General features: G+C 48.9%; 1 protein-coding gene across 3 annotated transcripts in view; it reads left to right on the top strand.

Annotated features, from left to right (window-relative positions):
* PRRC2C (proline rich coiled-coil 2C) overlaps window positions 1-12,822 on the top strand; it is a 1,097,702-nt gene that overhangs the window by 100,588 nt on the left and 984,292 nt on the right. For all 3 annotated transcript variants that reach the window (XM_069232016.1, XM_069232017.1, XM_069232015.1), the window contains exon 6: window positions 5,626-5,834. In XM_069232016.1, coding sequence (XP_069088117.1) covers window positions 5,626-5,834 — 209 coding nt within the window. The remainder of the gene's footprint in view (window positions 1-5,625; window positions 5,835-12,822) is intronic.

Raw genomic sequence — 12,822 nt, 5'->3', positions numbered from 1 at the left:
GGGCACTATTACTATAGTACAACTCCTACCTCACCCTCTGCGGGGAAAACAATCGAAGATGGAGTCGATGCCCATGCGCAATGAGCACAGAAGGTGGAGTCACTCGGTCCCGTGACTCGAAAACACTTCTTCGAAGAAAAACAACTTGTAACACTCCGACCCAACACCAGATGGCGAGCTCATGCATACCATGTGAATCTCAGCGACTGATGCCACGAACAGATGTACACTGGGTAAGTGACATTTTCATTATTGCATTCCAAAAACCTCATGCAGGAAACCCAATATCAAAACAAGGTATAGCCAGATGGATAGTTAAGTGCATCCAAATCTGCTACCTTAAAGCAAAACGACAGCTGCCCATTACACCAAGGGCACACTCAACCAGAAAGAAGGGTGCTACCATGGCCTTTCTAGGAAATATTCCAATGAACGAAATATGTAAGGCAGCCACGTGGCCTACGCCTCACACGTTCACCAAGCACTACTGTATAGACGTGCTATCCGCACAACAAGCCACAGTAGGTCAAGCCGTGTTAAGAACCTTATTTCAAACTACTTCCACTCCTACAGGCTGAGCCACCGCTTTTGGGGAGATAACTGCTTACTAGTCTATGCACAACATGTGTATCTCCAGCGACAGATGCCATCGAACTGAAAATGTCACTTACCCAGTGTACATCTGTTCGTGGCATCAGTTGCTGAAGATTCACATGTGCCCACCCACCTCCCCGGGAGCCTGTAGCAGTGCGGAAGTTAGCTTAAGCTTTGTACATTTTGTAAATATATTATTTAAACCTTTAATAGGTACATACTTAGTCACTCCATTGCATGGGCACTGTTACTACAACACAACTCCTACCTCACCCTCTGCGGGGAAAACAATCGAAGATGGAGTCGACGCCCATGCGCCATGGAGACGAAGAGGAGGAGTCACTCGGTCCCGTGACTCGAAAGACTTCCTCGAAGAAAAACAACTTGTAACACTCCGACCCAACACCAGATGGCGGGCTATGCACAACATGTGAATCTTCAGCGACTGATGCCACGAACAGATGTACACTGGGTAAGTGACATTTTCATTTCTTAGTTTATTTTAAGAACCACAGGTTCAAATTTACATGTAATACTTCAAATGAAAGGTATTGCAGGTAAGTGCTTTAGGAACTTTGAATAATCACAATAGCATATATACTATTCACCTAAATCACATATAGCTATTTTAAAACTAGACACTTGCTGCAATTTTCACAGTTCCTAGGGGGAGTAAGAGTTTGTTAGTTCTTGCAGGTAAGTAAACTACCTACGGAGTTCAAGTTTGGGTCCAAGGTAGCCCACCGTTAGGGGTTCAGAGCAACCCCAAAGTTACCACACCAGCAGCTCAGGGCCGGTCAGGTGCAGAGTTCAAAGTGGTGCCCAAAACGCATAGGCTTCAATGGAGAAGGGGGTGCCCCGGTTCCAGTCTGCCAGCAGGTAAGTACCCGCGTCTTCGGAGGGCAGACTAGGGGGTTTTTGTAGGGCACCGGGGGGGGGGGGACACAAGTCCACACAGAAAGTACACCCTCAGCGGCACGGGGGCGGCCGGGTGCAGTGTGTAAACACACGTTGGGTTTCCAATGGAAATCAATGGGAGACCAAGGGGTCTCTTCAGCGATGCAGGGGGGGGGGGGGCTCCTCTTGGTAGCCACCACCTGGGCAAGGGAGAGGGCCTCCTGGGGGTCACTCCTGCACTGAAGTTCCGATCCTTCAGGTCCTGGGGGCTGCGGGTGCAGAGTCTTTACCAGGCGTCAGGATCTGGGAGTCAGGCAGTCACGGTCAGGGGGGGGGGGGCAACTCTGGCTACTCAGTCTCGTAGTTGCCGGGGAGTCCTCCCTGAAGTGTTTCTCCACAAGTCGAGCCGGGGGCGTCGGGTGCAGAGTAGCAAGTCTCACGCTTCCGGCGGGAAATGCAGTTGTCTTGAAGTTGCTTCTTTGGAAACAAAGTTGCAGTCGTGGGTGAACAGAGCCGCTGTCCTCGGGAGTTTCTTGGTCCTTCTAGAACAGGGCAGTCCTCTGAGGATTCAGAGGTCACTGGTCCTGGGGAAAGCGTCGCTGGAGCAGTGTCTTTTCGAAGTGGGGAGACAGGCCGGTAGAGCTGGGGCCAGAGCAGTTGGGGTGTCTGTCTTCTCTGCAGGGTTTTTAAGCTTAGCAGTCCTCTTCTTCTTAGGTTGCAGGAATCGGAGTTCCTAGGTTCAGGGGAGCCCCTAAATACAGAATTTAGGGGTGTGTTTAGGTCAGGGAGGGCAGTAGCCAATGGCTACTAGCCCTGAGGGTGGCTACACCCTCTTTGTGCCTCCTCCCAAGGGGAGGGGGTCACATTCCTATCCCTATTGGGGGGGTCCTCCATCTGCAAGATGGAAGATTCCTAAAAGTCAGAGTCACTTCAGCTCAGGTTGCCTTAGGGGCTGTCCTGACTGGTCAGTGACTCCTCCTTGTTTTTCTCATTATCTCCTCTGGCCTTGCCGCCAAAAGTGGGGCCGTGGCCGGAGGGGGCGGGCAACTCCACTAGCTGGAATGCCCTGTGGTGCTGTAACAAAGGGGGTGAGCCTTTGAGGCTCACCGCCAGGTGTTAGTCCTGCAAGGTGAAGGTGATGAGCATCTCCACCCAGTACAGGCTTTGTTACTAGCCACAGAGTGACAAAGGCACTCTCGCCATGTGGCCAGCAACATGTCTTGTGTGGCGGGCTGCTAAAACCAGTCAGCCTACACGGGTAGTTGGTTAAGGTTTCAGGGGGCACCTCTAAGGTGCCCTCTGGGGTGTATGTTACAATAAAATGTACACTGGCATCAGTGTGCATTTATTGTGCTGAGAAGTTTGATACCAAACTTCCCAGTTTTCAGTGTAGCCATTATGGTGCTGTGGAGTTCGTGTAAAACAGACTCCCAGACCATATACTCTTATGGCTACCCTGCACTTACAATGTCTAAGGTTTTGCTTAGACACTGTAGGGGCACAGTGCTCATGCACTGGTGCCCTCACCTATGGTATAGTGCACCCTGCCTTAGGGCTGTAAGGCCTGCTAGAGGGGTGACTTAACTATACTTCATAGGCAGTGTGAGGTTGGCATGGCACCCTGAGGGGAGTGCCATGTCGACTTAGTCGTTTTGTCCTCACTAGCACACACAAGCTGGCAAGCAGTGTCTCTGTGCTGAGTGAGTGGTCCCCAGGGTGGCATAAGATATGCTGCAGCTCTTAGAGACCTTCCCTGGCATCAGGGCCCTTGGTACCAGGGGTACCAGTTACAAGGGACTTACCTGGATGCCAGGGTGTGCCAATTGTGGAAACAAAAGTACAGGTTAGGGAAAGAACACTGGTGCTGGGGCCTGGTTAGCAGGCCTCAGCACACTTTCAAATCAAAACATAGCATCAGCAAAGGCAAAAAGGGGGTAACCATGCCAAGGAGGCATTTCCTTACAAATGCCAAATGAAAGCATTTCTGCATTTAGTAGATATATAAACATACATACACATCCTGACCATATACTACCATACTTGTTAGAGTTAGCAAAACCATCTGGTGGTTGTATCAAGACTTGGAAGAACTGAAGTCACCTTATCTACTTTTTTTCTTTCTCACACATAAAACAATTTTAAAGATTCTTTGAAGTGTATCCAACTGTACGGCACCCGTTGGCATTGTGGGAGCTCAGGACCCACTTAAGTCAATAGATGTTGCCTGAGTCAATTGATGTTGCCAACCCCCCTTTAAAACCGAACCACAAAGTGCATCTGTAGTCGACATCCTGGATCAACCATTCTTGTAATGCCAGGAGAAATGCAGAAATTCACTATCAGGGAACCTATTCTTTGATTAACAAGAGATGTCATCCTGGGAACCAGTCCTACACTTTTACCTAAAGTTCCTACTGACTTTCACTTGAACAAACCTGTCCTGTGTCCATTCTGCCCAAATCCAAAGTCTACAAAATTATCATTGCACTCCGTAGCCATTTGTAGATGCATCAAATTCCACATTGACAAAACAAAGAACATTTGTTCATCGGGTCATGCAGAAAGGGGCCAACCCCCATTCAAACAGGATGTGGAATGTTGGCTCTTATCCTGGGTCACCTTCTGCCACAGCAAGCCAAGTGCTTGCTTAAGCAAAGAGTGGGGGTACATTCCACCAGGTGCATGGTTAAGTCTACAGTACTCTGCACTAGTATTCCTTTGTAGGATATCTGCTATGCAGCTGCCTGGTGGAGCAGGCACACGTTCATGAAGCACCTGTGCCTCATTGTAAATGCAGAAGCCAGCACAGCCATTTGACAGGCAGTACTCGGAAACCCGTTTCTTTAAAGATGACCATGCTGCCTACTTTTATATTTACTATAAGTATGGCTTACTATTTCTGATTAAAGCATGTGAATATATGAAAGATCTAGTTCTTGAGTAGACATTATTTACATATCTGTAACTCCTTCTCCAGCATTGATTTCTTTCATATATTCACATGCAACCTTCCCTCCTCCCTGGGCAAAGGCTTATTCATTGCATACTCTGCTCACACTTGCTGGATGAAATCTGAGATACAGTGGCCTTTCTTGGGAGTAGGAGTGTTGGTACTTCCACCTCATTGGCAGAAGTTTATATTGCTTCAGATGTGGCAGATGTGCTATTAAACTAACTTCTGCTATGGCATATGGCCATTTTAAAACTGTTTATTGCTATTTGAGATCACTAGGCATGCTTTGCCTGTCGGGAGTGCGGGGGCCTTTGGGAGAATATTCAAGCATGTGACTATATGAAAGATATGAACACTGGAGAACTGGAGTTACATGTAAGTATCTAATTCCTTCTTGCACCAACTTACCTTCATCAGTCATGCTCAGATATTGGTGTAAGTTAGGTTGAGCAAATATGTAAATGATCCAAATTTTTTTGACTTCTGTGAGCTCTCAGGCACTGATTTAAAAGAAACAATGTTATGTTTGTTGGCAAATAAAATCAAGTTTAAGATATCTTTATTCCCCCCCCCCCCCCCACCCCCCAACCACCCCATGGGGTTGCAGCTATACCTGTGTCCGCTGTTGCACATTGAGCAAAATTCAGTGCATTGGCTCGTCACGTTTTTTTCAAGTACTTGTACTTCAATATGTTAGAAATGTCATGAGTTTCTTATGACAAGGGTCTCTTTGCAGTCATGAACCACAAACGATTATGAGTGGTTCCCTGGCCTGTGCAAAGTTCCTAAAAGCACAAGTTAAGATCATTTTCTGTGGACAGACTGTTTCCAATCTGTGACCAAAACACCACACAAAACAAGAGGTTAACCTGGCTAGGAGTAGAGAGACTTTAAAATAAACTGCCCATAGTACGTGCCAGGTTATTTGAACAACCTCGTACCCACAGAAAATCCCACAGCCAGTGAGCTGCTGGCAAGTGTATACTTTTTTTTGTTTGGATTGAAAGTTGTTGTACAGGTATTCTTGACCCATGCCATCCTTAAAACATTTGATTCCATTGTACAATCTAGTTTGTTTCTCTGAGCTCCTTGTCTGTTGCGAAGTGCTGATAGAACAAGGTCAAGAAATCTGCTGATCATATGTTAAACTTAATTTTACTTTTCTTCTCTTTCTCAAATAGATGTTGCCAACTGGAGGGATGGTGGAGGAAAGAATCCAAACTCCTCTGAACAGGAAAACAAACCAAATGAGGATGGCTCCCTGGAAGCCCAAGACCCAAATAATCCTGCTGAAAAGCTCCCAGGTGCTGCAGCGCAGCTCAAGCTGAATGGGCAGCAGCCTGGCCAAACCCCACAGTACAGAGGGCTCATGCCCCCATTTGCTGGGAGTGTAAGTTCTGATCAGTATGGATCGTGTGAATAGAACAGCCATTTCAAAATCTTGTCCACGTTGTTTATTGGATAGTGTCTATGAACATAATTCCATTATTCCAATATTGCATAATTCCAGTGAATGAGTACACTTCTTCAGCAGTGGACCTGTCGTAGTTTGACATGCTTGAATTATTCCTCATTGTCAAGTTAGTAATGGATTTCCCAGTGTAGGAAGTTGGCTCTGTATGCACTATTTCAAAATAAGGAATAGTATGCACAGAGTCCAAGGGTTCCCCTTAGAGGTAAGATAGTGGCAAAAAGAGATAATACTAAGGCTCTATTTTGTGGTAGTGTGGTCGAGCAGTAGGCTTATCAAAGGAGTAGTGTTAAGCATTTGTTGTACACACACAGGTAATAAATGAGGAACACACACTCCGAGACAATTCCAGGCCAATAGGTTTTTGTATAGAAAAATATATTTTCTTAGTTTATTTTAAGAACCACAGGTTCAAGATTTACATGAAATACTTCAAATGAAAGGTATTGCAGGTAGGTACTTTAGGAACTTTGAATTAGCAAAATAGTATATACAGTTTTCACATAAATCACATATAGCTATTTTAAAACTAGACACTTAGTGCAATTTTCAACAGTTCCTGGGGGGAGTAAGAGTTTTTTAGTTTTTGGAGGTAAGTAAACCACTTACGGGGTTCAAGTTTGGGTCCAAGGTAGCCCACCATTGGGGGGTTCAGAGCAACCCCAAAGTTACCACACCAGCAGCTCAGGGCCGGTCAGGTGCAGAGGTAAAAGTGGTGCCCAAAACGCATAGGCTTCAATGGAGAAGGGGGTGCCCCGGTTCCAGTCTGCCAGCAGGTAAGTACCTGTGTCTTCGGAGGGCATACCAGGGGGGTTTTGTAGGGCACCGGGGGGGGGGGGGACACAAGTTAGCACAGAAAGTACACCCTCAGGAGCACGGGGGCGGCCGAGTGCAGTGTGCAAACACGCGTCTGGTTTTCAATAGGTTTCAATGGGAGACCAAGGGGCCTCTTCAGCAATGCAGGCAGGGGGGGGGGCTCCTCGGGGTAGCCACCACCTGGGCACGGGAGAGGGCCTCCTGGGGGTTACTCCTGCACTGGAGTTCCGATCTTTCATGTCCTGGGGGCTGCGGGTGCAGAGTCTTTTCCAGGCGTCGGGATCTGGGAGTCAGGCAGTCGCGGTCAGGGGGAGCCTCGGGATTCCCTCTGCAGGCGTCGCCGTGGGGGCTCGGGGGGGGCAACTCTGGCTACTCACGGTCTCCTAGTCGCTGGGGAGTCCTCCCTGAAGTGTTTGTTCTCCACAAGTCGAGCCGGGGGCGTCGGGTGCAGAGTAGCAAGTCTCACGCTTCCGGCGGGAAACGCAGTTGTTTTAAAGTTGCTCCTTTGGAAACAAAGTTGCAGTCTTGGGTGAACAGGGCCGCTGTTCTCGGGAGGTTCTTGGTCCCTCTAGAGCAGGGCAGTCCTCTGAGGATTCAGAGGTCGCTGGTCCCTGGGGAGAGCATCGCTGGAGCAGTTTCTTCAGGAGGGGGGGAGACAGGCCGGTAGAGCTGGGGCCAAAGCAGTTGGTGTCTCCGTCTTCTCTGCAGGATTTTTCAGCTTAGCTGTCCTCTTCTTAGGTTGCAGGAATCTGAGTTCCTAGGTTCAGGGGGGCCCCTAAATACAGAATTTAGGGGTGTGTTTAGGTCAGGGAGGGCAGTAGCCAATGGCTACTAGCCCTGAGGGTGGCTACACCCTCTTTGTGCCTCCTCCCAAGGGGAGGGGGTCACATTCCTATCCCTATTGGGAGGATCCTGCATCTGCAAGATGGAGGATTCTTAAAACTCAGTCACTTCAGGTCAGGTTGCCTTAGGGGCTGTCCTGACTGGTCAGTGACTCCTCCTTGTTTTTCTCATTCTCTCCTCCGGCCTTGCCGCCAAAAGTGGGGCCGTGGCCGGAGGGGGCAGGCAACTCCACTAGCTGGAATACCCTGTGGTGCTGTAACAAAGGGGGTGAGCCTTTGAGGCTCACCGCCAGGTGTTACAGCTCCTGCAAGGGGGAGGTGATAAGCATCTCCACCTAGTGCAGGCTTTACTAGCCACAGAGTGACAAAGGTACTCTCCCCATGTGGCCAGCAACATGTCTCGAGTGTGGCAGGCTGCTAAAACCAGTCAGCCTACACGGGTAGTGGTTAAGGTTTCAGGGGGCACCTCTAAGGTGCCCTCTGGGGTGTACGTTACAATAAAATGTACACTGGCATCAGTGTGCATTTATTGTGCTGAGAAGTTTGATACCAAACTTCCCAGTTTTCAGTGTAGCCATTATGGTGCTGTGGAGTTCGTGTTTGACAGACTCCCAGACCATATACTCTTATGGCTACCCTGCACTTACAATGTCGAAGGTTTGGCTTAGACACTGTAGGGGCACAGTGCTCATGCACTGGTGCACTCACCTATGGCATAGTGCACCCTGCCTTAGGGCTGTAAGGCCTGCTAGAGGGGTGACTTATCTATACTGCATGAGGGGAGTGCCATGTCGACTTACTCATTTTGTCCTCACCAGCACACACAAGCTGGCAAGCAGTGTCTGTGCTGAGTGAGGGGTCCCCAGGGTGGCATAAGATATGCTGCAGCCCTTATAGACCTTCTCTGGCATCAGGGCCTTTGGTACCAGGGGTACCAGTTACAAGGGACTTACCTGGATGCCAGGGTGTGCCAATTGTGAAAACAAAAGTACAGGTTAGGGAAAGAACACTGGTGCTGGGGCCTGGTTAGCAGGCCTCAGCACACTTTCAAATCAAATCAAAACATAGCATCAGCAAAGGCAAAAAGTCAGGGGGTAACCATGCCAAGGAGGCATTTCCTTACAATAGAAAAATATATTCTCTCGTAGGGGATTTCCATGTATAGTCATAAGCACTGAATAGTTCCGCACGCCTGCGGGGACCCCGGAGCACTGATGTGAAGTATATTCTTAAGTGCAAATACCAGCCCTTTGAAAGAGGTCTGTCAAAAAACCACTTAAGAATAACACTGTGCAGCCTATGTGAACAGCTACACGGGCCAAATTGTTGAAAAGAAAACAGCTGTAGTGTAAATTCACGTTCAAATACCTATTTATTCTAGAAATGTAATAACAAATACATTCTCATACTTTATTTACACCTCATGAGAATAAAACAATGCAGGGCAGTGTAGCCCTTAGGCTGCCATTATACAGAATGTAAATAGAGCTGTGCCTTTAAGAAAGTAAAGTCTTCCTGTATCCCATCATGCACAGCAAAAGGCAGTTGCCTCAGTTCTTTTTTCAGGCTCCTTTCTGACGGGACCCTGAAGCATTGAGCTCTACCTCACAAAGCCTTTTTTTGACAGAAATTCAATTAAAACCTTTTGAATTTCAATTTCAATTTCACTCGACGTTTTTAATATTGTGTGAACATTTGCTAATCTTTTCTGTCAAATTCTGACAGAAATTTACGGTTTTTCTATTTTAGAAATGCCTTCACTTTTTGATAAATGTCCTTCTTGTGGCCGAAAAAAGGCTAAAACAGACCCACACCGGGTCTGTATAATTTACCTTCCATCCAGCCACAAACCTGACTCCTGTAGAACTTTCTCCAGAAGGAGTCTTCGTTATAGGGAGAAATAGTGGTCAATCTGCCACAGAGCGAGGAGAAGGTCGGTCTTCTACCAGGGCTCACCCTGTTTACTCTGCAACTCCTACCAGACCTGCTCAGAAACGGCATAGGTCTCCGACGTCGAGGGCATCGACATCGAGACCAGGAACGGCGCCAACATGCTCGCCGTCAAGGACTGGTTCACCGGCGAGAAAGAAACATCGTTCGACGTCAGCAGCCGTTTCGCCGTCGAGACGGCGTGGACGGTCGCCGTCGAGAGGGCCTGGGTCGCCGTCGGTGCGACGAGGAAGGTCGGCGTCGAAGATCTGGGTCCGGGTCGACGCGGCGAGGTCGATCGGTGTCGGGAGAGAGTGGTCGCCGTCATCTCATCGACGTCGAGGGAGGTCGTCGTCGAGAGGATCTCAGCGACGAGGGGAATCGACGTCAAGAGGCACCCGCCGTCACTGTACTTCGACGTCGAGGAGTGTGTCGACGTCGAGGCGACAGTCAAAGAGACCTAGAAGGGTTTATACCACTTCAGAATCCTCGGCCTCACTCATCCTACTTCCACCTTCGCTGCAGCTCTCTCCTCAACAGCTGCCGTTGCCGCAGACACCAGTAACACCTACGGCTCCTCTTCCGGCTCCCCCTTCAGAGTCTGTTCCGAGGACTCCAGCGGAATCCATAAGACATTCCAGACATTCCTCTAGACGCTCGTATTCCTCTCTGCACCATCGTCATGAGTCACTTCAGAGATCTCCACATTCGCGTCAGACATTCTTCTTTGTCTACACGGGACTACTCTCCAACCCTATCGGACTCACCGTCCCCGAGAGTGTCCCCCATAGATGACGTGAATACATTCCAAGAGGTCCTAGTGCGCGGGGCGACCAAACTAAATATCCCGCTGGTGGTACCCGCCCCATCGACCTCAGTGATTTTCGAGACTACACCAGAGGACATCTTCAAGACCTTTGCTTCCACTGGTTCCGGGTCTTATTGAACCGGCAATGGATATTTTTCTGACACCGGCCACAACGAAATCTGCTCCTTCCAGACTTATTAAAAAGTATCGCCCACCGGAGCAAGATCCTCTATTCCTAACGTCGGACCCGGTGCCGTACTCTGTGGTTATAGTAGCGGCAAATAAATTACACTCTATATCACCGTCTTCCTCCTCGCCTCCGGATAAGGAGAGCAGAAAGATCGATGCTGCAGGCCGAAAAGTATGCTCTACCGCAGCCATCACAATGAAAGCGGCCAGTGCCACTGCTGTATTAGGAAGATGTGATCGGGCCCTTTGGGACTCTATGCTGCAGTTTGCGGAGCACCTACCCAAGTACAAAAGGGAAGATTTCTTGGAGGTCGTGGGTGAGGGAGCCATGGTTTCCAACCAGGTAATAAGCGCTGCTGCTGATTCTTCAGTGCTGTCGGCACATAACTACACTCATGGAGTAGCGTTAAGACGACACGCATGGTTGCGATTGACATCTCTCAAACCAGAGGCACAGCAGAGAATTTACCATTCTCAGGCTCCACTTTGTTCTGCTCTCATGCCGAGGACAAGATGTCAAGAATGAAGTCTGAGCTAGACACTTTAAAAGCGGTAGGCATCGAACGCCCAAAAGAGCAACGAAAAGTATTCCGTCCCTATCAGCGAAGGCTTTTCACCCACAGGTATCAGACACCACACTGGATGTCCTCATGTCCCCAGCAGCAACAGCAGCATCAAAGGGCCTTCTCGACACAGCGAAAGTCGACAAGGGGTCGTTCCACGCCGCAAACTCAGGCAACTCGCCAGGCTCCCACGTCTAAGCCCTGAATCTTCGCTTCCCCCTCCTCCGTTATCCACTCCGGTAGGGGGAAGTATCTCATCATCTGGACGAGTGGCTACGCATCACGTCCGACGCCTTGGTATTGAATATTGTGCGAAATGGTTACGCTCTCAGATTCACCAGTCCTCCTCCATATGTTCCACCCAAACCAGCCAGCCACCACCTCGAAGCTCTTCAGTTAGAAGTCGCTATTCTATTACAAAAAAGAGCTATAGAACCCGTCCCGATCAACCAACGCGGGAAAGGGATTTATTCGAGGTATTTTCTAGTGCCAAAGAAGGACAAACAAGAGTTTCGTCCCATTCTAGACCTAAGGGCAGCAAACAAGTGGATTCGCAATGAGAAATTCAGGATGCTATCCTTGCACCAAATTTCCCGCATCTTCGTCAGGGCGACTGGCTCTGCGCGCTAGACCTTTGCAACGCTTATTTTCACATTCCGGTGAGCAAGAAACATCAAATTCCTAAGGTTCACCGTCGGCAAAAGTCATTACCATTTTGCGGTTCTACCCTTCGGCCTCAAATCAGCGCCGAGAACTTTTTCCAAATGCATGGCGGTGGTAGCCGCCCATTTGAGGAAGCATCGAATATTTGTCTACCCCTATCTAGACGATTGGCTCATAAAGGCCTCCAACTATGTAGAGGCCCAACAACATTTCAAATGGGCTCAACAGCTGCTACAGAATCTCGATCTTCAAGTCAATCTTCTGAAGTCCACAGCAACGCTTGTTCAGAGGCTGCATTACTTAGGGGCCATTATAGATACCAATCTAGGAAAGGTGTTTCCTTCGTAGGAACGACTATTATCGATTCTCCAAAAGTGCAAACTACTAGAGAGAACTCCACAGACCACTGCAAGAGTAATAGCCTCTCTACTGGGCTCAATGGCGTCTTGTATCCACCTCGTTCCCAATGCTCGCCTCCATATGAGACCCTTACAAGAATGCCTGGAGGATCAATGGTGTCAACTGATGGACGATTGGGAGAGCAGAGTCCTTCTTTCTTCCCACGCCCTGCAGTCCCTCAAGTGGTGGTGTTCACCCAACAATCTCTTGGTGGGGATTCCTTTCCAGCAACAGCCTCCAGCTCAAACCATCGTAACAGACGCATCACTGCTCGGATGGGGAGCGCACATGGATCATCTTCGAGTCCAAGGCAAGTGGTCAGAGAGAGAGAGTCTCTATCATATCAACCTGCTGCAGCTTCGTGCAGTCCATCTTGCGCTCAAGGCCTGCCTACCTTCTCTGAAAACGGAACTCTCCTCCTCCAGGCGGACAACGTGGCCACCATGTATTACGTAAACAAACAAGGAGGCACCAGGTCCAGGATATTATCCAGAGAGGCTCAGACAATCTGGCATTGGCTTCTAGCCAGGAACCTGTCGCTAGTGGCAACTCACCTGCCGGGCAGCCAGAATGTTCAAGCGGATGCTCTCAGTCGCGTAATGGACGAGAAGCACGAATGGGTATTACACGACGACTTCGTTCGTTCCATTTTCACACTATGGGGTACCCCCTCTATAGACCTATTCGCAACCCCAGAA

The sequence above is a fragment of the Pleurodeles waltl genome, chromosome 4_2 (genome assembly GCF_031143425.1).
Source record: "Pleurodeles waltl isolate 20211129_DDA chromosome 4_2, aPleWal1.hap1.20221129, whole genome shotgun sequence".
In the NCBI taxonomy this organism is placed as follows: Eukaryota; Metazoa; Chordata; class Amphibia; order Caudata; family Salamandridae; genus Pleurodeles; species Pleurodeles waltl.
This window is presented reverse-complemented; position numbering and strand designations above follow the sequence as displayed.